This window comes from Lepidothrix coronata, unplaced genomic scaffold, assembly GCF_001604755.1.
Source record: "Lepidothrix coronata isolate B3197 unplaced genomic scaffold, Lepidothrix_coronata-1.0 Scaffold75, whole genome shotgun sequence".
In the NCBI taxonomy this organism is placed as follows: Eukaryota; Metazoa; Chordata; class Aves; order Passeriformes; family Pipridae; genus Lepidothrix; species Lepidothrix coronata.
In genome coordinates, this window is record NW_016690255.1 from 8704603 (window position 1) to 8730697 (window position 26095).

At 40.4% G+C, this 26095-nt stretch overlaps 1 protein-coding gene across 1 annotated transcript in view; it reads left to right on the forward strand.

Moving 5' to 3' along the window:
* The window catches only part of LAMA1 (laminin subunit alpha 1), a 123919-nt gene that overhangs the window by 7812 nt on the left and 90012 nt on the right, over window positions 1-26095 (forward strand). The window contains exon 3 of the mRNA XM_017819428.1: window positions 14324-14699. Coding sequence (XP_017674917.1) covers window positions 14324-14699 — 376 coding nt within the window. The remainder of the gene's footprint in view (window positions 1-14323; window positions 14700-26095) is intronic.

Consider the following 26095-nt stretch of genomic DNA (forward strand, 5'->3'; position numbering starts at 1 on the left):
TTCTGTTTTTAATCAGCAAAACAATGTGTACAAGTATGGACACAGGTAAAATGGAAAGCACTGGACATGGCATGTTGTCTTTTAATATTGATAATTGCTGCTGTTCTCCTGGATCAGTCTTCTGGGAAGAACAATACTTGAGTAGTTTGAGATGTTATTTGTGTCAACCTAAACTCTCCTCGTAAATCTCATAAACAAATCTTAGCTATTACTATAACGTTTACATGCTTTATTAGTTTTCAAATAAGTGCTTTGAATGAAAAAAAAAAGTGTTGTGAAGGTAGAAGTGATAAATTAAAGTGAATTCTCCATTAGCAGCAGCATACAACCATAGCATGTCCTCACAGAAGTGGTATACAGATAACTTATTGAACTATCCAGGAAATCACTGAAAAGCATTTGAAGAGAGACTGAGACAATCTGAGTTGTCTCTGTGCAGCATATAATATCTACTGCAAAAATGTTAAGTAATTTTGTAAGAGATTCTGTTTCTATGCAGTAAACACAGCTCTGCACCACTGATTTGTGAGAATATCAGCCATAACGGAGTAACAGTCTCTCTCTCATTTCACTGCCTGGCAAACTTTTCTCTCTGCTTTGCTTTTATTAGGAAAGCCCAGCCATTAGGAAAGCCCAGCCATTGCCCTTAATACTTTTACCAGAGAACTAACCAGCAGCACCTAACAGTGCTACAGCGGTTGAGTTGTCCTAACTAGCTTCTGAAGGGCAGTTGTACTCTCCGGTGCAAACAGGTCTATATTTCTTCCACTACTATATGTACAGCTTGTAGGAAGAATTAAGTTTTACTACTGCAGCTTTAAAAACAAAACAAAAAACCCAAGGGAAACAGAATTAGGCAAGACACCACAGCACTAAGCCCCAGCCTCCTCCTTAAGTGCTCTATAGTGAGTCCTTCTCAGGACACCAATGATCACAGTCTCCACTGCACAGCTCAGGTGCAGAGATGTAAGCCTTGCCAACACCACATTTTTGACAGTGGAGCTCCAATTCCTGCTCTGTACTGACTTAAGGCAAGTCTGGCCCCTGATGAAAATTGGGGTCTTCCAATACAGGCAGTATTCCCCCAGGCTCAGTATTGGGGCCAGCCATGTTTAGCATTTTTATCAGTAATCTGGATGAGGGGATTGAGTGCACCCTCAGTCTGTTTGAAGATGACACCAAGTTGGGCAGGAGTGTTGATCTGCTGAAGGGTAGGAAGGCTCTGCAGAGGGATCTGGACAGGCTTATTTGATGGGCTGAGACCAACTGGGTGATGTTCAATAAGGCCAAGTGCTGGGTCCTCCACTTGGGTCACAGCAACCCCATACAGTGTTACAGGCTTGGGGCAGATTGTCTGAAATGCTTTTCAGCAGAAAAGACTCTGGGAGTGTTGATCCACAGAAGCTGAACATGAGCCAACAGTGTGCCCAGGTGGCCAAAAAGGCCAGTGGCATTCTGGCCTTTATCAGGAATAGTGTGGCCAGCAGGACTAGGGAAGACCACACCTCAAATCCTGTGTTCAGTTTTGGGCTCCTCACTACAAGAAAGACATTGAGGTGCTGGCGCATGTTCAGAGAAGGGCAATGGAGCTGGTGAAGAATCAGGAGTACAAGTTTTATGAGGAGCAGCTGAGGGAGCAGGGATTGTTTAGCCTGGAGAAAAGAAGACTCAGAGAAGACCCTACTGCTCTCTACAACTATCTTCAAGGAGGTTGTAGCCAGGTGGTATCAATCAGGCCCTTCTCCCAAGTAACAAGTGATAGGACAATAGCAAACAGCCTCGAGTTGTGCCAGAGGATGTTTAGGTTGGGTATTAGGAAAAATATCTTCACCAAAAGGGTTCTCAAGCATTGGAACAGGCTACCCAGGGAAGTGATGGAGTCACCATCCCTGGAGGCATTTAAAAGATGTGTAGAGGTAGCACTCAGAGATGTGGTTTAGTGGTGAACTTGGCAGTGCTGGGTTAACGGTTGGACCTGATGATCTTTGAGGTCTTTTACAACCTATGTGATTCTATGGTTCCATGGTAGTGAAAAGAAAGTTTAAAAAAACCCAAATATAGTGCTAAATATTACCATGAGCTCTGGTTATGTCTCCTTATAGGTGGCCACTATTTTTATAAGGAATGGGGCTACACTGTGTATTTCCAACATGATTACTAAAATTATATTAACATTGTATTATGTTCTATGTATATTTTTGTGTGTAAAAATAACGTTTTTATGCAATCCATTGCATTTAGGCAATTTGAGAATACCTGTGACTGTGCGAAGCTATTTTGTGTTCTGGGGCATTAACCAGACAAAAATATTTTCTAAACAACAGGCCAAATTCAGAGTCAATGTCAGTCAATATTGTTTATTTTGGAAGTAACACCTGTTAGTTCTTAGCTGGAATGTGACTCGGCTTTGCATCTTAAACATTTACACTTATACTAAAGTAAAAAATTTTCTTCTTACAATCACGTCTCTGCATCCTGTCCTTACTTCTGACAGTGGAAAGAGCTCTTCTAATGATTAATAGAAAAGTACGCCTGAACAGCTAACTTCCTTTTATTTAAACTCTCTGTTGACATTTTAGCAGGAAGTAATTGTACATCATCCACTGAATTTGTTCAGTTGTTGTGGCAGGTGAGATAGAAATGTGTGAGTCTATACATCTTCATTGAACAGAGGTTTGCACACATTGCTGAAGTTATTAAATGCACATCATATAATTTATTAACTGAAAGCCCATTAGTTCCTGACAGAAGCTAGGAAAAGGAGTCACTGTATAAATATTTAAGGTGTTAATTCAAAGACTTTTAAGGAATATGCAGGTGACACTGGAGTACAGGAACCAGGCTTTGTGTAAGGCTTGCAATTGCAAGGTTCATTTGTGAGATTTCTTCTCTCTAAACCACTGAGCATCTTAGTAGAGCATAAAGCAGCCATTGAAATACTTAATCAATTATATAAGAACAGGTGCTTAGATATGTCAAAATATATGTACGATGTAGGATTTGTGTTTTTATTGATTGCCTCAACTGATGTTGTGACTAAAATATGCCAGTGATATGTGTTTTAAGGAAATACTCAAATTCTGCTAGTATTCAGATTACAAAAAAATAAGACTTAAAGTCTTATAATTTTTTGGCATTTTGTCATAATATTCCTTATTCAGAGAGGTGTTGAAACTGTGATCTTTAAAATTTGTAGGTGGCTTATGGCATTGCCCTTCACTGGCTCTGACTGTTACTTGCGTTTCCAGATGGATTGGAACTGCCAGAGGAGCATGGCCACACCCCTTTTTTTTTTTTAAAGCTAAAAAGCCATGGCGTGTGCTTACTTTGCTGTTTGCAAAACAGGTGATGTCCTTCGGAAACATATTCAGAAAACATTCATCTTTCTGTGAATAAAAGATGTTCAGCTGATGTGCTCTGGCCAGAGAGGGACACTCAGCTCTGCAAGCAACATCTGGCCTGCCTTTAAATCATGCCTTGACTACAGATGCTTCTTCCTCCTCTGCCTCTGGAGGTGAAGAAGTCAAAGTCTGGGCAGACATGCTCTGCCTCATAGCACAGACATGACTGGGAACCTGGTAGATGGAGCAGAGCCTTTGGGTACTTGTTGTGACCTGAACTTTTATTTCAGAGGTGTCACTCTTGGTTTAGCCATGCAACTCCCAGTTTATGTGCCCTGTGTGCATGTCACACTGACTTTGCTATTAAACGAGGTGCATTTCTGCATCCCCAGCATTTCTGCAAGAGGAGTTTAGGTGGTGTATGGCTATCACTACCTTATAGTCCAATCCCTTCATCAAGTCACTGGCCATTTTACAACTCTGCCCTGTGAAATCTCATCTATGAAGTAGAAATTTTGTACACTGGCTCTTCAGAGAACAGGGAATCATGATAGCAAAAATATTAGTGCTTCAAATCCATTTCCTCACAGTGCCTCAGTCCTTCAGATTGAGAAAGATCACTTTTAAAGATAAAAGGATAATTCAATCATCATTGAGTTTCTCTTCCTCTGAGACTCCCAGCCAGGAATGATTTATTGAAAATTGTCATGATAGCTGATATGTTTCAGACATTCTTGGAAAGGCTCTTTCACAATGGGTTGCCAATTCACATGGGCACAAAAGTGAACTCTATTTTAAAGACAGGTGTTTTAAAATATGTATTAGAGAAAAAAGACATTTGAATTTAAACTGAACAGTTATTAGCTTCCCTAGATAGTCTTTCTTTTTAGTAACAATTACTTATTAATTATTTAGTGCTAGCAAAAAATTTGATCTCAAGCAAATTCTTTGGATTTTGTTGGCTTTATTGTAGTCGCTGCTGCAAAGTCTGGCATGTGGTAATTCCAAATTCCAGGTTCAGTTATTCACCTTTTTTTTCTGTGCTAAAGTTCAAACTGACTCTAATGAGAGATTTGCTTCAGGATGGGATGTGGAATTTTGTCAGTATTACATAATGTTACACAATATATATTAAAGTTAAACCCATTACCTTGGCAAAGCAATTAAACTTGTGAACTTCGAAGGCATCCTACTCGTCAAATGCAAATAGGCTAGTTCAGTGTGGTATCAGGAGGAGCCTAATATCAGAAATTTTTAAGGAATAAATGGCTCCATGGAAGTTATATGTGGCATTTAGATGAAGCAAAAGGTAGATATTACATCCTTAAATGTAGTGAAGCGCTACAGCAAAGAAGTACCCATTGTATTCACAACAATTTTCAAACCTTGCACATAATCACCCCCATCTCTCTCCCACCCACGCTTTTGCAACCTTCTCTGGACTCTGCCTGTTACAGAAACAGTGTGAAATAAGCCCAATACTGCCAATCTTTGGGCACTATATGCATGATGAGGACACTCACGCAGCTAATAAGTTACATCAGGTCAGTGACAGATAAATGCATGAAACTCGCGCTTTATCAAATAATCTAATGTTAAACTGCTCAGGAGCAGGAAAACTCCCCTACAGACGGCCTGTCTCGTAATTTTTTCCATCAGAGTGGCTGTTGTGTCTGCCTGAAGCATCCAGAGCTGGCTAGCCTCCTGCTGGGTACTGCCAGCATCAAGTCCCTGCCTGCAGCGGCCAGCAGCAGGGTCTGTGTGACCCTGAACCTAGGGGTGCTGATTTGCTTTCGGAAAAGTGTGGAAAACGAAAAAAAAATATGCCATTAAAGAGGAAGTTGGTGGGATCTGCTTTGTGACTACTGGTTGCATTGATTTCAATAAGCACATTGAAGTGGGTGTTAATAGGAAAGGAGTAGAGGTTTTGACTTGCAGTTTTACAGTGCCATCCTGTGGCTGCCTTAAGGGCTGCAGAATAAAATCGGGAAAACTTGAAGCTTACTGAAGCTTTCACTGTGTAGCAAGATTTTCACGTCTTAAAAGTGAAACTACATTAAATTGATTAACAGTAGTTTATATTTCTTGTTTTTAATAATTACATTTTGTTACAAGTATTTACTCTTTAATATGTTTTAAGTACTTCTCTACTTTTGAAACAAATTTACTTTTGTATTAGTATTAAGAATTTGATTAAGAACCCAATTAAATATTCTATAAGAATACAAAGCACCAAGGCACAGCCCTATCACAAATAACTTAGCAGTGTCTGAAAATTGAACTAGTGCAAAAACTTCAATGCTTAAAATAAGCTTTGTCCTTTTGCCCATATTTATTTATTTATGAATTAACAGAGCATCTGATATCCCCATGAAGTAAAAGATAGATGTGTTTAGTTCTGGGCCTTCCATTACAAGAAAGATATTGAGGCTCTGGAGTGAGTCCAGAGAAGGAAGGGCAACAGAGTCAGTGAAGAGTCTAGAGCAGAAGGCTTATGAGAAAGAGCTGAGGGAGCTGGGGTTGTTTAGCCTGAAGAAAAGGGGGCTAAGAGGGGACCTTATTGCTCTCTACAACTACCTGAAAGGGGGTTGTAGTGAGGTGGGTGTCAGTCTCTTCTCCCAGGTAACAAGTGACAGGGCAAGAGGAAATGACCTCAGGTTGTGCCAGGGGAGATTTAATTTAGATATTCCGAATTTTAGATATTTAGATATTCCATGGAAAGGATTGTAAAGCATTGGAACAGACTGCCCAGGGAAGTGGTGGAGTCACCCTCCTTGGAAGTGTTCAAAAAACATGTGGATATGGCACTTGAGACGTGGTTCAATGATGGACAGGGGAGTGGTGCTACGCTGATGGTTGGACTTATTGATCCTAAAAGTCTTTGATCCTAAAGGTCTTTTCCAACCTTAATGATTCTATGGGAAATAAAAAAAATAAAAAAAAAACCAGAAACCCAGACTCCTAGGAAAGTCCTTAACCTACAAGTTAGTCCTCCGGTTTGGGATTTAAAGATTGGGGGGTTTTCCTGTACGGCCTTTTGTTTGTGGCTTCATTGTCATGCTAATTATTGAATTTTATATGTTGTTTGTGTCATCAGCTTACAGAGTTCGTAATGTACTTTGAAAATGTTATAATATAAAGTATTGCCCCAAAATCACTGTGTAAACTCTACAGCTGTCTTGTTTATTTTATAGTTGGCTTCTTCGTTAGAACAACTTCTAGTCTTATGTAGTTCTCGATATTTTATCAAAAATCCTACAGCAATAGGATTTACCTATTCCTTTAAGCATTTACAAAACAGGCTAAGGAAAGGAAAAAAAAGAAAAGAAAACTTTGCTTGGTTGTACTGTGCATGAGATACCAGTCAGGGTTCTTTTCCTTGCTTTTACAAATGAGGAAAGCTGAAAAAAAAAACCCAGAAAAAATGATGAATTCAGGGACGATGAGATATACAAACATTATCTTCAGGCTGATGGAGCCTCGCATCAGAGATTTGCACATTCCTGGGAGTACCTGTGGTAGGGTCACCTTGGGCTGCAGGGTAATGGAAGGGAAAGGGGAAAGAAAAGAAAGTTTTTGCAGATAGGGAAGAATTTTAATTGCCTCTCACAGGACAGCACCTCTGCCTGCTCCCTGCAGACCACCAGAAATGTGCAGGGAGGAATTCAGAAACAGTAAATCCAGCACTGCAGTGTTGCTGCAGATAATCATTGACTAAAGCTTGGTAATGTTTTCATTTGTTTAAACACAGGCATTTCTTAATTAAAGTCAAAGACAGCTAGAGAGCTCAGCTCCTAAGCTCTCTACTCATCAAACTGATTGGCTTTGTGTCGTCTTCTCCAAAACAAACCTCTAATTAGCAATGGAGTTTACACAGAAACTTCACCTTAGTAAATACAGCCTGACGATCCACCAATCGTGTGTATGATATTTACGTACACATAGTTGTCTCTTTTTGTTATGTAATTCAGATTCTAAACATTTCCAGTATCTCATCAATTTTTAATCATAGTTCTTTTTAAAGCGGAGCTGATACCTTGCTAGATAATAAAAAATGTTTGACTGCTTCTTCACTGATGAGTGTTTGTTTACACAGCACAAAAGAGGCAGGAAACACTATTGTCAGCCTTGGTAGCATTTAACACAGACTTTGCACTGTGGATAGCTCCATAAGTAGAAAGGGAACCATAAATAAGTTCGATTCAGTGCAATTTCACCTGACAGTAACTCACATAAGATTGTCCCATAAACTCTGTCCTTTTGCCATATTTATTTATTTATGAATTATTAAGGCATCTGATTTCCCCTATTTTACGAGTCAGGCTGTTCTTTCAACACAGCTTAAAGACTGATTCCATAACTACCTGCAGTTGATTAAATGTAAGTGTATTTAATTAAAAAATCATACACTTCAAATAATGCAGAGTTCATTTTAAAGATAAAATATGTTAACTCTGTTTCCATTCTATATATTAGTGGTAATTTTTGAAAGCAGAGTATCTCTCTAAATAGCATTAAAAAGGTGAAGCCCAGAGATTTCCATACTACAGTTTCCCATTTTTATCCACTTGTGAAATTTCAGTTGAAATACATGTAACGATGCCCATAAGACAGCAGGAAGGCATATCCACCTGCTTTTATAGAGAGGGAAAGTTGATGCAGGTTTTAAAATAATGCTCCCTGAACTGCACATTAGGACACTCCTACTGTTCCTCAAATTAGAAACCCGACATAAGTTTTTGAATTATTATTTTTTAAATGGCTTCTGATTTCAGTCTTAGGCAGGGCTAATTTCTTGCAAATTGGAAGTGATAAATTATTCAGTTTGCTAATAATGGCTTTCCAGAAAGGTGTAAGGCACTTTCTTGCAATAGCAGGAATGGCAGTTAAGATTAAAAAATAGCTCACATTATGCTCATATTTCCTCCCACATTAATAAAGTTAAATTGCCCTCTTGAATTAGATTCTATGGGAAATTTCTATTAAAGAAGCTTAAAGCTGACATCAAACTCATGTTTAAATGTATAAATAAATTACTTAATGCTAAAAGCTACAGAAGACAACTGGAGATGTTCATTGTTCCAGAAGTTGGACTAATGTCACATATTTAAGCTCTTGGCCTTCTTGAAATTTTGTTTCTTGAATTATCTCTGTATAATCTACAAAAAAAAAAAAAAAAGTGATTAATCCTTGCTAAACTCACATCAGCTCTTTTAACACAGATTTTTTTACATAGGCAGGTATATTCTCTGAGCAGGAAAATGTGAGCAGTTGCTGTTAAAAGCTCAACAACCAGAACAACACTGGTGTCCTACAGATCTTTTCCCAACTGCACACCTGACTACACTTGAAAAGAAATGCAAATTCACTGAAGAAAAGATCAGAGGGTGTGATTAACTGATTAACTCCTATGTAATAATTTTTGCAAAATAATAAGGAAGCAAAAATTAGCCACAAACTCCAACTGCTCTCACAAATTAATTGTGGTTTAAAAGTATAAGCTAAATTACTTTATAAATTCTCTGTTGAGATGTTAGGAGCATAAATTAAATGGCATTCAGCTTGCACATCTCTGTGAAGGCCAAGTTACATTCTCACTAATTCCTAACACAAATTTGGAGGTCACGGGTTTGGATCCTTCAAGTCCCACAAGTTCAATAGTCCCACAGTCACAACAAGATAAGTTTGGAGATGATCAGTAAGATTTTTCATGCTGTTAACATTTATTCTTCATGTTAGAGATGTCTCTCATGAACCTAACTGTGGCCATTCTTTAGCCTACATATGCTACTGGAGCCTTCAAGATCTTGTTTAATCAAAGGTCAAGTTTAATCAAAATGTAAAGAAAAGTCCCATGCCCATACTGGGAAGAGCATCATGGAAGGGTTGTTGCTGATTACCAGTAGTGACAGTATTGTATTCCCTATTGCCTGTGGGTTCCATTTTTTCAACAAAAGAAAAAAAAGTAATGTGAATTCACTGTGGTCTTTTGGGGAGGATTGTATTTGCCATAATACAGTGTACCATCCAATCATTCCTGTTGGACAATAACCACAATTTCCAGCCTGTGACCTGTTCACAGCAAATATGCTGGGGCTTGCCTTCAACATTGTTGATGCCAATGAGTCTATTCTGTCAGGAAAACAGCAGAAACCAATCAATAGAAAAACATCATCACTTATTTCACAATGTGAAATCAGCATGGCTCTATTAACCTATTACCAAACCATATCACCATTTGCAGGCACATCTTCCTGCTACCCAGTATCTCTTGCTACCTGCATTCTCCTGCTTTGGTAGCCATGAAGAGACAAGTATTAAAAGCAGTGTCTCTACAGTCACGTGCCTAGGGACAATGCAGGCATGTGATACATTTACCACAATATAATGAAATAGTTCTGTATTTAATTTCAAAACAGAGAGTCTGAGGCAACAACACAACTTTCATTGTGTCTATCTGATGTTGCATTGAAGCAGGGTTCCCAAAATGAAGAGATCTAGGAATTACTGTCTGTATTCCTCTCTTATTAGTATCTTATTATTAAAGCACTTTTATTGTGCTATTTGCTGTTGTGCCTTTCTTATTTAGATGGCAGAAGGACCCTGCACATTCCCCATGTACAAACAGCTGGTGATGATGCTTCTGTGCTCTCTTAACTCCTGCCCACATCTCCTCCTTGGCAGGGTTTTTGACCTCTGCTGCAGCCTTTGATATCTTCTTCCCAGCAGACTGGCAGGAAGTGGCTGGAACCTCTGCCTGTAGCACCTGGTATGGATTATGGCTGGTAATAGGACGGGGTGACTGGCTGTTCACTGACCCTTGAAAGCCTGGATGGACGGGTACCACTAATCCTAGGTGCTATCAGTGTGAGGGACATGGAGGTACATGAAGGTGCGGGCATGTACCAGGCATGGGTGATAAGCCCAAGCTTTAAAAACCCTCTGTGTTACGGGACTTTGGGTTCTAAGGAACACTAGGGATTTACACAGTTTCCTGTTTTCTTTCTTCAGCTTCCCCTTTTTGGTATCCAGACTGTCGTGAAGCTCCTGCTTCTCTCCAAAGCCAGCTCTCCTCTCAGGTGACCACTTCAGTTCAGGCAACTCCTGAGGTCAGTGAAGCTTGTACCATGAAGCAAACTCTTGAGGGAGCCTGTGGTGGGGGGCAGCTGGCATGGTGCCTTTTTCTGGCCAGGCAGGAGGCACTCAATCTGCTTGTGCCTTTTCCACCATCCCATGACAACTTTATGCAGGCTCCTGGGGCAGCTGTTTCTCAGATTCCTCTGAAACAGCAGTTTTTCTTCAATCCTCGTGGAAGTCTTTGTCATCTCAGAGACAAATTATTGTAACATAGATTTGAAGTTTCAGCTTTAAATCACTTTCAGGAATAGAAAGGGCAAAGACTTACTGCTGAAGCAGAGTGTCAGGCTACCAGCTGAGGAATACCAGGAGAGGCTTGGGAGATGCCCCAGCCTACATCTCTTTCCTTGGTTTGCACTTCCAGCCTGTCAAGCTGCAGAGGTGGTGTCTCTGTTGAGAGGAAGTTGTGGGCAGGGTGTGCTGTGAAGGGCCTTTTGCTTTGAATTTACTCCTCTCTTTAGTCTGTTACAGCTCAGATTTATTAACTTCTGGAAGTACTTCTCCGAGAGAGGCAGAAAAATACTTGAAGGGTTCTGGACAACAGATGAAGAGTTATCTAAACCAGCTTTTAGTAGTGACCAAATGTTTATATTAATGGCAGACAGGCAGTTTACAGTATTGTTTTTTCCTCTGATTACAAGTGATAATTATTTCCAGAATGCTTCTTCAGAACACTTGGATGGTGCTTATGAGATAATTAGGTAGAGAGGTAGAATGGATAACAAATGTGTGCAAAAAGCCCCCAAAAAACTTAGCTAAAAATTAGAAACCCTTTGTTGTACAGTACACCTACAGATAAAAGCCTTATTTAGCCATTAGATGTAGTTCTGGGAGGGTTTATCAACTGGTTATAACACTGTACCTCCTTCTGGAAACTATTCCAAATTCCCTACCCCAATTCCAACAGCTATTGCATCAGTAGTGTTCACAGCGTAGAAATGCCCCTATATGCATTGAGGAGAAAGGATCATTGGGAGTGGGAGGGATGGTAAGGTGGGGTGGTGGAATATGCAAGTTATTAAATGCTATGGATGAGGAAAAGCACAGCACTGCTGACAGCTATGAATGCCCCACTGCCCTCTGGGGTCAGGAGGTGACCTCATGCTCCTGAGGGGCCTGAAGGGAACCTGCCATTAACACAATAGGTCTGCTTTAAGCACAGCAACACAGACAAAAGCTGAAAAAACATATTTGGTGTTCACTTCGAGTTTACTTAGGTGCAGGATAGCAGAGTCGTTCCATTCAGACTCTGTATTTGGGTTTTCTCTGGTTTGAACTCTCCCAAACCTCTGTTTCTGCCAACGGAAATGTTTTTATCGATAGGTTCTTATCCACAGACAGTTGAATTAACATATTCACTTTGTCCTACATCATCCTAAATATCAGGATTTTCTATTCCTTTGCAACTGAAACACTCTGTCAGGCAATTCTAATTCATGAAAATAGTGAGAGAGAGAACAAGACTTTAAGCTCCCTATAACCACATCTCTGAGTATTTTCTGTGTATTGACAGATTTTGTCTTACATTTCTAATTTGTTTATTTGCTTGTTTTATTTTGTAGTACATTTTAATTATCAAGACCAATAAGTGTGAGACATACCACTCCTAAAGTTTGTGCAATCTCTGTCTTTCTTTCAGGTGAAGTTGGAGCAGCAGCAACTTAATTGTCTTATGATATAGATGTCTCCTGTACTATTTGAATTTTTAGTTCTACTACCTATGTTATGCACATATGACATAGTAGCACTCAGAGTTTCAGATTATGCAGATGGTTTTTGGGAAATGTATAAGCATGCACAAAAGTGCAGTGCTTTAAAATTATTTCATTCTTGTGCACATTTCTTCAGTCATTCGTGGTCTTACCTGTACCACAGCATTCTGTTTTCTCATTTGGTTAGTTTGCCAAATACTAAGAAATTTCTAATCTTCAACTTATAATACCTGATGAACTTGCTCGGTGTAAATGTGAAGTTACACTTGCTTATGAAGCTGAAATTCTCATCTACAGTCATGATCATTCAAAGCTCATTAGAAAACTATGTTAAGAAAGAATTATATTAATATTGCTGTATCTTGAAATGGGGATCACTCTGATTGCCTGGTATTTTGTAATACTAGCAATGAACTGTGGAAAAAGAAACAATATAAAACACAGTAATCCTCTCTCCAAGAAGGTACATACTCAAATGAAATTTGAGAAGAGTCAGTTTTCTGAGGGAATGATTATAATGGACACTGAACAGTGCTGATGTACTCCTGCAGACTAAGTTAATGTACATATATTTTGCATTTACAAACTGTATAGAAATGTTTCATTAAACCATATGATCAAGTTAGATGACAAAGCCCAGAGATGGATCTCAATACACATTCTCTAGCTCTTGTGGAATAGTCTGATGAGAATAAATGCATGTAAAATTAAACTGCCACTTATCATTGCATGGGTACAAGATAGTACTCTTGAGCTTGCTGTTATTTGAAGAAATGGTTAAACTGATGATAAAGCTGTAAACTGGCAGGATTTTATGTTGCACAGATGCTCCCTCTTTCTCTTTCCTTTGTACTTGGCTCCCAACTGGTACTTATGATCCTGCACAGAGGACTCCTTAACCTGACCTCTATGATTTTAGAACAAGCGACACTTTTGGCTCTTGAAATTTGTTGACTTTTCTCTCCACAGATGTTTTGCTTTCCTCCTCCTTGCCTGTCCTGAAATTTAAGAAGTTCCTGATGTGAGCAAAGAATGGATCTCTTGGAAGGGACAGATGTGGAGTGTTATTTATTTGAAGGCTTGAAGGCCTTTGATAAGGTTTTATGGCAAAATTTTTTCATTTTATATCTCCTTGACCCATAGATTTTTTTCTGTTTGTCTGTTTTGAATATAAACATTGCTATGGCTTCTTAAGTATAACTCATAACTCTGAATTATATGATAAGAAATAGCTTTATTATGTATAACATACGTAAATTAACTATTACGTTCCTGACTTTCTTTACCCTGATCAATTAAAAAACTCCAGCCAAACAAGCTGAAGTCTGAATTCTGCAAACAGCTGCCCACAATTTGAAGAATGCACTTGTAGACTAACTCCAGTCACAAATGATTATATTTTGAAATATTGTTTCTAATGCAACACCCTACAGAGGAACATGTGTTCCTAAAAAAAAAGCAGCATGCATTGTCAGAGGGGATTTGCATTTGAGGGATGTATCTTTTGACTAAAATTCCGCCACCTCAACCAATTTTGGCATACAGTTCTTTTCTCGGGAAAATGTTCATTGCTGCAACTTACTCAAAAAAATCATTAAGGAGTATTGCAGATATGAGCTCTGGCACCCGACAAACCTTACAGCAATAAAGCCTAAGGGGGACGAACTTTCCTGAAACATTGAATAAATGTGTCCATCTTGAAGAATCTCTACAAATTTTCTGCTATGTTTTATGCTAGTTTCATGAGGTAGCTGATCATTAAAAAGCTGCAAAAAATTCCTACTGGACAAGAACTAATGAACCTCATAGTTTAGCAGCTGAGAACTTATTTCATTTACAAACATAGCTAATTTACTGCCTTTATGTGGAACAGGGGCTTGAAAAATATCAGCACGGGAGTGAAGATTCAAAGGGGATGAAAATTTTACAAGGAAAGCGCAACAGATAATTTTTTAATTCCTTTATTTTATTTTATTTTTGTTAACACGTGAAAATATCAGCCATACAGGAAATTTGTACATTAAATTAGAATAGCAACGCTTCCTCACTCCCCACACATTTACCTTATTATTTTGCATACTCACATTTCCCTTCTCCTTCTCCTTGCAAAAAGTTCCAGTTCAGTAACTACAGCTTTCCAGAACTTTTTACTCGCGGGACTCGGACTCGTCGCACCCCACGCATCTCTCGCAACGCGCAGCCGGGGCTACAAGTGCTTCGGGGCCGGTTTTGCGAGGACGGACACTTGCGGTGCGGGGCGCGGGGCACCCTGACCGTGTGGGCTGTGTGTATGGGAAGGGGGTGTGTGTGAGCGAGCCCCCGGTGGTGCGGGGCGGGGCGGGCCGGGCCGGGGGCGGTGGGGGAGGATATAAGGCGGGCTGGCTCGGTGGGACGGGCAGGGTTCCTCCGGCGGCAGCGATGGGCAGCAGCGGGCGGCGGCTGCTCCTGCTGCGGGCACTGCTGGCGGCTGCTTCGCTGCTGTGGGTGCCGGGGCAGGGCCAGCCCCGAGGTGAGCTCAGAGCGGGGCGGCGGCGGGGGTGCGCGGCTCTCGGGGTGCGGGGGTGTGCACCTCGCAGTGCAATGCAGTGCCTGCGGGGTTTGTCTGCAGCCGCCCGCCACGTCCCAGGGCAGGCTTTCGCCCCCGCAGGGCTGGGGGAGCCCCGACGGAGCGCCCTCCACCCCCCGAGGCAGAGCCAGTGCGGGGGCCGTGTTGGGCTGCAAGGGGAGCCCCGCGGTGGGAGCTGGCTGGGATCCGGCAGTGCCACCCGCCTCATTGCCGCACTGTTCCCGACGGCCTCCCCTATCTCCTTTATCCCTATTCTCCCCCATCTCCACGTTTTGCAGCTGCCCTCCCCCACTTTCCTGGAGCCCTTTCTCCTCCCTCGGCGGCGGGGGCCACTCCGCCCGGCCGCCTCCAGGGCCGCCCACTCCCTTTGTGGGAGCCGGGAGACGCTGCGGAGCGGCAGAAACCCGGGGGAGGGGGCGACCCTCCTGGGGCATGGGGGAGGGCTGCGGCGGCCCGGGGGAGCCCCAAGCGCAGCCTCTGTCCCGGCGGGAGACGGGATCGGAGCCGGGCAGGGGCCGCAGTCCCGGGGGTCCCGCGCTGGGGAAGGAAGGGGAGCCGGCAGCCCCGAGAGATGCTGTCGCTGATGTAAACTAGATTAAGCTCTGTTATAAGGAGTGAGGAGGGATCTAAGCCACTTTCCGGGCATGAGACAGAGGTAGCATGAAGATGTAATGAAGATAATTTACGAAAGTTCTTTTTTTTTCCGCCTTGCACGTGGGCTGGCCGGTGCGCTGCGGCCGGGACACGGGAACGCTCCGCGGCGAGCTCTTCCTCTGCGAATAACTTCATCACACGCACCTTCTTTGTTTGAAGGGCTGTGGTTTGGGTTTTCTTGATGAGACCGGAGTTACCGGCACATCGGCTCACTCTGTTGCTGGGTTAACAGTAGTTGACTCTGCGCCGTGCTGGGTTGTGATGGGAAGCTCTGGTAGGCACCAGGCGCTCTCACCTTTGGCGTGATTCGGCTCGTGCTGGGGTCCACAGCAGAATTTCTGGCGATCCCTGCACACGAAGTCCCAGCCGCATTAGGTCTCTATTAGAAAAAAAACAAAAAAAAACGTGAATGGAAAATGGTTGGAAGGCATATGTTGTGCAGATGGATGACTTGGTTTTCTTTATGGTGAAGTGTGGTGTTTGAAATATACATAGCGTGGAAGACTAGCATCTGGATGTTTACAGGCTGCAGTAAAAGAGAGTGTTTATTAATATATTTATGTATACAAAACATCTAGGTAAGGAGGACAAAATCAAGCCCAAGTGAATTTTCGAATCCGTATGTTTCAGCTTGTAAATAAATGCACTTCACCTTGGTTATGAAAATTCAGTCTTAGAAACAAATGAAAGTCCAGACAACGTGATACAAAATTTACTTTTCAATTTTTTTGTAAGGTACCATCTTACACACACCAGATAACCTTAATTCAATCTTAATTCCAATTTGAATATGGATGTTAGCATGCAGTTTAAAAAGGTAGGAATTTTCCTGAAGCTGGTCAAATATAGGTGACAAGAGTCCATACCTTTTTTTCATAGAACTTTGCAGTGATCTCATTGCAGTAATATGCAGCGATCTTTGGCTTTTGCAAATAGCTGATATTCCAGCTTTTATATAGCAGCTCACATTGTTATAGACATCTGGATAAAATGCATATGTTTTATATCAGTGATCGAAGCTACCAATATATTTGATTGCTTCAGAGCCAAACCTCCTGGGGATATTTAGATGCATAATTATATTTTTCTAGTTGAAAGATCAGGTCAGGAGACCATTCTTTCTACGAGATTAAGTTGATAAAACTTTTTTTTTCTCAGCATGGGAGCACAGATCCTCCTGAGGAAGCTGTGAGTATCAACCCCCCTGGTGGAGAACTGCCTTACAAAAACCAGAATTCAAGATAACTGATCCTAAAACAATGTGAAGAATGCGATGCAGATTAGAATGGCCATGTTGCTTTTGTAGAAAGTAAATAACTGAAGCTCAAACTTTGTAAGCATTGTGATGATGTGAAAATACAGGTTGAAGTGAGGCTGGAAAGATTTCTCAAGCCGTTGTCAAGAGCATTGGAGAACTTTGGGGAAAAAGTATCTTGACATGCCCATGGAGAGTGCCGTGCTAGAACTCAAAATGTTTATTGATTTTTCTGTTCAATTCTGCTGCTGTCCTGGCAACACATGAAGAAACTGGTGCATACCATGGCTGCAGGGGTTTGTCAGAAAGTTCTTGAAGTCCAGTAAGAAAGAGAAACACACGATGTTAAATTCATTGCACTGAACAAATTTGAAAGTTAATGATTGGTTCTTTCAGCCTAAAGATTAATATCTACACAGCTATAAAACTTAGTTGGTATTTTAATTGTAGGTGTTTTCTTAAAGTTTCTCCATCATATTGAAAAGCTGGGTTTGTATTTTTAGGAGTAACTCTTCATGAAGTGTGTATCACTAGTGTTCAGATATGGTAGAGTTACTTTACAACCTCAGAAACAAATAGCCATTTTAGAGGCTCATTGTAGCAGCTTTGCTCTGCTGGAATGCATTCTTTATTAGACTGGAGTTAAATGATACACTTCTACAAAGCAGAAAGGAAAATCAGTTAATGATTTTGAACACTATTGTCTATATTTCATAAATTTGATTCTGCCACTGTCAGGTGACTTCTATAATTAAAACAAAATCCTACTACTGTAAACGTGTGGTGATGGTAACTTTTAAGGCTATAGTTGTAGAGTAAATATTTCCTCAGCTGCATCTCACTTCAAGTTTTTGGAAGCTGGTGTGTTGAAGTAACCTGCTCTGTTGTTCCTGCCTGGGGTTTTGGATAAGTGCTGGTGATCAGGGAATTGAATGGGCCCAGTAAGGTGCTCCACTGGGCAGAGCTGAACCACAGGTATTTCGCATGCCTGTTGGTTACTTGGGTTTCAGACCTGCCTTGCTTGGAGAATCTGGTTTAGTAAGTATTCTTAGGCTATGACTAATACACAAATTATGACGTTATGGTCAGCAACCACATTTTTTTGCTGAAACATAAGTTATATGGCTTGCTTATAAATCATATTGTTAAAACACTTTCTCAGGAAGTGGCAGATTTATATTAATTGCCTTAGTTTGAGGTGGTTTTAACCCACATCTCCAACTTCTGAATGGAGTTCTGTATTGTCAAATTGCTGTAATAAGATATGCAGGAGAGGAAGAGTGTATGAAATCTCTCCAGACTTCTGTTTGAAACTGAGCTACTGTACAGCTAAGAAGACAAGTTTAATGGGTGTGGAAGGAAAATGGGTAAGGAAAAAAAGCTGATGCTGTAGTTTTATCACTAGCGTGCTCAAAATGGAAAGAGAATACAATTGCAGGCCTTCCTCTCTTTTATTCACTTGCTTCAAACAACAATTAGGCATCCAAATTCAGTAGCAAAACTGCTTTTTATTGTATCAGTGTCTGCTGGGTTTTTTGTTGTTGTTGGCTTGTTTTGTTGGGTTTTTTTAACTGGTTTACTCAAGCCTGGCACCACTGATCTGGATGGCTGTGCATCCCACTTAGTGAAGAAGGACTCTTTGATGCCTTATTCAGGATGGTGAGTTTTATCTTAGAGGTAATGTGCTTTAATTGCAGGAGTGACATAATTTGACAGGAGTTTGGGTTTTTGTAGATCTGGCTGTTAGTCTACAAGCCTAGATAGGTGGATCCTACACTCTTAGTTGCCTCACTACAACCTCATCCATTCAAAGGTCTTTTGTGCACTGTTATAGTTTCATATGACACTTTTAAAACTGAGAGCCAGACTTCCAGGATGTACTTGGATGCCCATAAGACTTTGAAGTAAGTTTCCTTAGACTTTCAAGATGACCTGCATGTTGTACTCCCAAATGCTTTCTGTATAAGAGGAAGAAAATACCAGTACTTCACCATACTGCATCCTGGGTTTGTGTGTGCTAATGGCTTGAATAGACCTTGTTTCCATCAGTCTTAAATACCATTTTTTCCCCAGTATTTGCAACAAAGAGTTAAGTGATGTGGGAAATGGAAAAGTTTCTATACCCTGGAAAGTTTGTCTTTATTTTTTAACTTTTTAACTTTTCTTCTATGAAAGATGTGAATATTGTTTCCTGATAAGAGAACACTAAAAGAAACCTAAAGTCCCTTGAGACTTGTCGAAAACTTAAAGCGGTGCTGTTTAATACTTGCAGTGTGAGGTAGGAGACCAATGAACTAAAAATTTGATGGAAATCTGAGGTGAAATGACTTAACATTGTGGTAAGGTGCAAGCTTTAATTTTTGGCAAAATTGGGCAGAATGGTCTACTTGGCTTAAGTTCCTGCATTTTCCCTGGGTTGGAAATCTTGGTTACAGTGAACCTATATACCCACCCCTTGTGTCTTCAGGGCCACAAAGTGCTTATTGACTGTCCACATTCTTATCTAACTTGTTAAAATATGTGAGAAGTCTCATGTCCATGCACAAAGGAACACAGGGGAACAAGGTGGGGCAACAGCAGTAACAAACCCAGAGAAAGGAACCCCTGCCAGATTTGTCCTGTGACAACCATCAGAGCTTATGGGGTGGGGGTGGTGGCAGTCTGCAGGGATTGGACTCATCATGGGATGCAGGGAAAGAACATTTTGGGATTGCACAAGGCTTACTTTGGGATGAGTAAAGGAAGGGCCAAAGACGGAGGGTATCAAGGTGGTTTAGGAAAGAAGTGTGAGGGGTGGTGAGGAGAGGTGAAAGATGCTAAAGGTGGCCAGTTGCCTCTAAACAGATCGCAAGTCAGTCTACATGTCTCTCCATGCCCTGTGCTTCATCAGTATGTGTCCTGTAATGATGTATCACATCTGTCTTTTTATTAAGCTCTGTGTCTTTTGGGTGAGGGAAAAACAGTTGTGTTCTCTGCTGTGTGCATGAGATATAAATGCCAGCCACTGGGGAGAGCACCACAAGTTACAGGGGCCTGCGCATCCCGGGTGCCCGTGGCTGGAGAGTCCAGACTGTCCGTTTTGTGTTGGGTCTGTGTGTCAGTGTGCAATTGCCAGCAAACATCAAGTTACACCAGCCAGCAGAGTGAGGGGCTAGGGATACATGCTTAGCTTTACTACTGACTGGACCTGGCAACATGGAGGTGCAGCAGCTCGCTCTCTGTTGGGCTACAGGACTTGATACACCCCAGCAACACTCTGTAAAAGAGGAGGTGTAATTCTGGAGCTCTGGACTTTTGTTTTCTGTTTGGTTGTTAAAGCCATAGTGTATTGGAATTTAAAAAATTCCAATTAAAAAATTAGAGTACTGTATAGAACAAAGTCAATTTTAGATGATCTGTTTATGATGTCACCACAAACAGGCCACATTGCATGTCCTCAGGAATGTTAACTTTGTGGGTACCATTGTGTTAAAATGATAAGGTTCCCTAAATTCATGATAAAAAATATATTCTTAAACTTTTATTAAATAGAAATGAGGCTTGATCCTGTTAAAAGGAATTTGTAGTGTAAAAGGAGTACTGTAAAAAGTAATCTCATCTGGGGCAAATTTTGCTGATTGAGGCCTGACTTGAGGTTGGGGGAGAGAAAGAAAGAACTGTGAGAAACATCACTTTTTCTGGTGGTCTGTGAGGAACATCTTGGATATTCTTTGGGGAAAATGTTGTGCTTGGCATTGATTAGAGTCCTAAATTTAAAATCTGCTTTATTTTTTCCTTCACTTATTATGCAAGAAATCACTAAAAAGCCACAAACTATTTTCTTTTTTGTCAGACTACAAAGGTATGTAACAAAAATCCCATGAAAGCATTCTAAGTAGACTGAAGATTAAGATAAAAAAAAGTTTGTCTGTCGTAAATATTTTTCTCTATTCCCTGAGGGCTTAAAAAATGCATCTCTAGAAGTTCAGGGCTATCAGTGCGGGTTGATCATTGTTGGTATTTGCATCAGTCTCACGAAGGATCTCCAGGTGGGGTTTGCTGCCTTCACCTACTTTTTTTTCTGTCCTGCAGACATCTCTTCCTGACCAAAATGAGGAATCGTGTGTTGGAAAAGTTTTGCAAGACGAAATTGGTTAGGTCAGCTTGCTGGCGTTTGGATTTGTTAGTTGGCATAAACCTTAGGAGCACATCAGCCGAATTTCCCGGGTATTTATGCTTTTAAATACTTAAGTGGTATCTCAGAGGCTGTGTACAGGGCCTTTGGGCACTAGGATATGGGTACAACTCTGACTTTTGAGATTTGAGGTGAGTGCTTCATTTGCTTGTGGATCAGAGCAAAAAAAGGTCAGGCATATCTGTGTTCACTTTTTTTTAGTTACTTCTGGTATTTAATGATTTTTATGATTTCTCAATCATTCTGTCTTTTTAGAGGGGGTGGGAAAAACTGCTTTTGCCCTGAAATGTAAGTATTTTGTGCACATTTTTTGGTATTAAATACTATATATACATATCAATTTTACAGGAAAAGTCAGACTTATTTTATAATAACAGTCTGAAAATTCAGAAGCACAGAAGTGTAAGACTGTAAAACACTGTTCAGTATGGTAGTTGCAAATAAGTGTAGATGCAAATAATTTAGATTCTTTGGTTTTACCTGAAAACCTGGTTTATCTGGGGGTTTTTTTTGGGGTTTGGGGCCTGGGGTTTGGGGGGGCTTTTTGTTTGTTTTGGGGTTTGTTTTAATATCCCTGGGAAATCTCTCCTGTAATAGCCGTGTGAGCTTAGAGAGTCATTGGAAGGGAGGCAGGATTCATGGCAGTCACTTTCATCCACTGCCCTTTCCACAAGTGGTTCAAGTTTGCAGGCTGTGTAAAGTGGCAGCTAATGTGAGTTGATGGACTGACCTGGCTTGTCTTGTTCTTTCTGGGATTTTTACCAGGCAAGGCTATGAAGATCCCATTGCTGCTTTGTGTAGGCTGAGCAGATTTCAGCCTTTAGCAATCAATTCCTTCTGTTTTATCATCTTCAAATTGCTAGCTTTTGATTTTTTTTAACTGTCATTTGATACAGTAACAACTCTGTCAGAGATATTCCCTAACCAATTCTTTTAGATTAAAGTTTCAGATTTAAAAGTTGTTTTGCAAGAATAATGCAATTCCTTTCTGTGAGCTCATTTATTGTTCTGTGAGATCCAGCCCCCCTCTTGATTCCCGCATGAGATTAAATGTTAAAAAGCTTCTTAAGAAATGGTCTTCTCGAAGTGGAAACTTGATTTTTCCTCTTGGCTCTGCCTGTATTTTTGTTGCTGTTTTGCACCAAAACGGCCTTGAAGATAGGCCAATGCCTACTGCCTCCTTTATTCTATTTTTATAAGCTTTAATTTGCTGAAAGTCCAAGGGGACAGTACGGAATCTATAGGTATAGGTAATTTGAAAGAACTAACTTCTATAGTCTTGATTATTGGATTATTACTTTTTCTTGTAGACCTGATGAAGCAAGAAGATTTTAATAGCAAAATCGTAGCTCTTTGCAAATCAGTGACACAAGTCTTGCTGACTGTAATAAACCCTGGAATTTAGCCATTGAGCATAAACACAAATTGGAGCTAGCACTGATGCTCATTTAGATTAATATTGACAGTTTTTATTCAATTTTTTGAAAGCGCAGCTGGTATTTTGCCTGCTGTCACAAAACTCAAATATGTGTGCAAAGACATGTTTGTGTGGGAAGGAGAGGAAAAAAACCTGGTCGCAACAGACACATCCAGTGTTGCTTAATTGTGCTCGAGTACAGCCCTTCCATGGAGCACTGGAGCAGGGATCCAACTTGTCCCTCACTGTTTTTATGGATGCTGGCAGAGTGAGCTTTGCAGCCAGGGCAGGAGGTGTTGGGCGGGCTGAGTGCCTGGGAGGATAGTAGGCTGGGGAGCCTGGCTGTACCCGGTGTTCCTCATGCTCCCTACCCAGACAGAGCTGCTGTCGGCTGGATGGAGTGGAGCCTGGCCAGTCTTCGCTGATTCCTCAGGGTTATTCCAGATCCATCTGAGAGGATCAAGACTGAGTGAATCGATGAGAGTCTAGCACAGGCAGTAGGCCTGTGCTTGAAAAAAACAGTTAATCAAATTCCACCTTCCCTGTTTCTAGCTGTTCTTTTATAGAAGTGAGAAATCCAGCTCCTGAAGGTGCTTCACTACTGATAAAACTCTGAACTTAGTCCACTGGTTTTTCTTGTCTAGTTTTCATTCAAATGCACGAATAGCTAATGTGTGGGCTTTTTTATTCTGCATGGCACACCATTCATATATTTTACCCTTCTTTACAGTGCTGCCTTCTTGTTGTATCTTGCACTGTTGTAAGAGGGGAGGGCAGAAAAGGCTTGTAACTGTGTGCTAATGCCTCTGATGATTAGGTTGTTTCTACTTTATTGGCTGAGAAGGGCTTGATAACAGAAGTTTGAAGTGAAGGTTCTTTGAATTGTCAAGATATGTGGAAACCCTGGTTTAAATTAGGGTTGTGAAATATATGCTGTTGAAATTTCTAGGATTCCTTTTACTTACTTTAGTTTATAGTCTCTAAAATGTGTGCTCAATGACTTCTAGTAGACAACACCCTTTAAAATATGCTGAAGAGATAAAAATTTTGATGGGAAAATGAAGGATCAAATGAACTTCACTGACTTTGGGGGAATTGCTGTGAACTTACATCTATGGAGAGTTACTCATTCCTTCCTTTGTTGCTAACTAATGCATTGGTTTGGTATGTCTTTTTTTACTTGCCCAAGTGGTTCAATTTGCTTTTATGTGGTAATATATCTCATTACAGCATTAAGAGAAAATTTTTTTTCAAATAGAAAACAAAGCTGCTATGTATCTCCATGATTTTTTTTTTTACTAGAACTGGATATGTTTTAGGTTTATTTTTGGATATTAGCTATAAATATCACTAAGACTTGATGAGAGTTTAAAAAACCATACATTTTTTGCTAATGCAAAAATGTGAGCTTGTTACTGAAATTGTTTTTAGACATTTAACATGAATTTTAAGCTAAAACTTACAGGAATAAACTGGGATAGAGCTGAAAAGGACTTATCTTCATTGAAGTAGTTTTACAGTGTGTCTGCCAGTGTCCTCCAGAGCCTTTACCATTGCTAAAGGCATGCAGCAAACGCAGAGTCCCTCTTTGGATGACCACTTGGGAGTGGTCACACTAGGGACAGCTTAGTTTTGTGCATATTTGATAATATTGTAATGGGGACATTTCTAATTGAAGAAATGATTCTGCAAAGTACAGGGCAGGTTTTCTGTGAGGTGGAGGAGGCTGCCCTTTGCAGGTGGTGAGAAAGAGATGTATGTGACTGGGCAAGGAGCATCAAAATGAATTGCTTAAGGACAATAGATCTCTCCGTAGTCATGAGTTGTAGGATGTGACCTAAAGACAGCAATGAAGCAGTAGGTACAAATTATGACTCCTAGTGGACAGCTGTATTCAGTGTGTATCTTGGCATGGCTCAGAGATTGCCACGGTGATGTTCAGCTCTTTTTACTATGGATATTACTGGGCTGCCGTGGCTAGCAGTGGTAATGGACACATCCAAATGTGGATGTCTCTGGTAGGCCGAAAATCTTACAGGAATGCTAGGAAAAGAGGGTAAGAAGGGGCTTTTTGGTCATACAGTGGAAGGGCAGAGTTCAGGATGTTTGCCCCAATGAGGAAAAATCCTTCTGGTATACCACAGAGTAGCAACTGAAGATACAATCTCTCTTTAAAATTTGAGCAGCCCTCCTTATCCTTTCTGTTCTTAAGGACAATTGGAAATAAGTTACCCTCTCTGCAGCTCTGCCTACATTGTTGCTGCATTTCCCACAAAAATCAGCAAAAAAATGTTTGGAGTGTTTTAGGCAGGATCCAACTATGCCTTGCTATTTTTTAGTGTCACTGTACCATTGCTGAATTTTAAATTAAACTACTTGAACTCTGCCTGTTAGAATTTTCCTCAAAAATTGTGCTTTGGGCTGAAATGCATAATTCTTGTTTTCAGGCCAAAGGCAAAATACTTTCGGAACATTTGATTAAAATTCCATATGGCTGGCTGAGTTCTTGTGCATTGATGGTAATACAGAAGAGAACGTTTAGAAGTATTCCCCTCCTACATTTGTTTTTGTGTGATAAAAATTACGCTTTTTCAGGGATTTTTCATGTGTGACACACAAATGCCTTGGAATTTCAGGAAGGCATTTACTGTAAAATAGTAAGAATTTGCAAATGGTGAGCATTTGCATCATAGAAAATGTGCAACAGTTGACTTGGTATTAATGTTTTTAAATAGTTGCAATTTGTGCCCTATACATTTGTTAAACTGTGTGCCTGGAGAGCAGCAGATGTAAGTAAACAAAGCATGGTGCAATTTTACTTTGTTGCCTAGGGTAAAATGCCTAGGAAAAAAAAAAAGTATTTTACTTCTTACAAAGAGCAGAAAGCCACCTCTGTAGTATGTTGAACAGTTGGTTACAATTGAAATAAAGAAATCCTAGAGGTTTTTCCCAATTAACCTTTTAAATCAGAGATTGCTAAATCTTGTCAGTAGAGATAAGGGAGTGACCAAGTTTTGCATGTCTTCAGGGTTACACAGTTGCAAATCCTTTCAGCTCCATTCAAGCTGGAGGAAATGTGCTCCCTTCTACCCGGGAAGATCTGGCAGTGATACAGGGCTGTATGTGCCCTGATAATGGCTTTGTGCCTGCTGGAATGAAAACATTTTTCTTCTGTGTCTGAAAACAGGAGAGCTGGTAGTACTGAGGTGCCAAAAGCTCTTCAACTTGAAATAGCTTTTGTTCAGTAATAGACAAATTCCACTTAATTTAAACAGACATTTAACTCCATCTAAAGCAGCTGCATTTTCTACTGTTAGGATAATGCATTCATATTAAGAAAGTGAAATAAAAATAAACTTTTTCGAAATTAGGAAAGTGAAAGCTACTGAATAACGCTTAAATGCACTAAGTAAAAAATATATTTCAAAATTCCTTGTAGTACAGTTACTTCGTTCATGATCACAAGGTCATGCCAGCTGACTCAAGGGTATTTATAAGTGTTTTAACCTTCTTAATGTTTAACGGGAAAAGAAGTAGTAATATTTTGTTTGGTTGTGATACTGAGTCACAGTACCAAAGTGTCTGGGACCACTAAACCTTTAAAATTATTCTCAAGCTCAGGTCTCTTAGATTTCACAAGTGATAAATAGAAATTTAGAATCAGAAGAGAGCTAATAGATACTTGGGTCATAACTTCTTGTCTGTTATAATAAATGATAAGGTGTGAACCCGAAACCCGCACATTTATGTATGCAAATTTAATTGGGATTAAGCCGAACAGGATTTTCATTTACAGGTAGGACTACTGCCTCAGCTAGAAAACTGGTGATAGGAAAGAA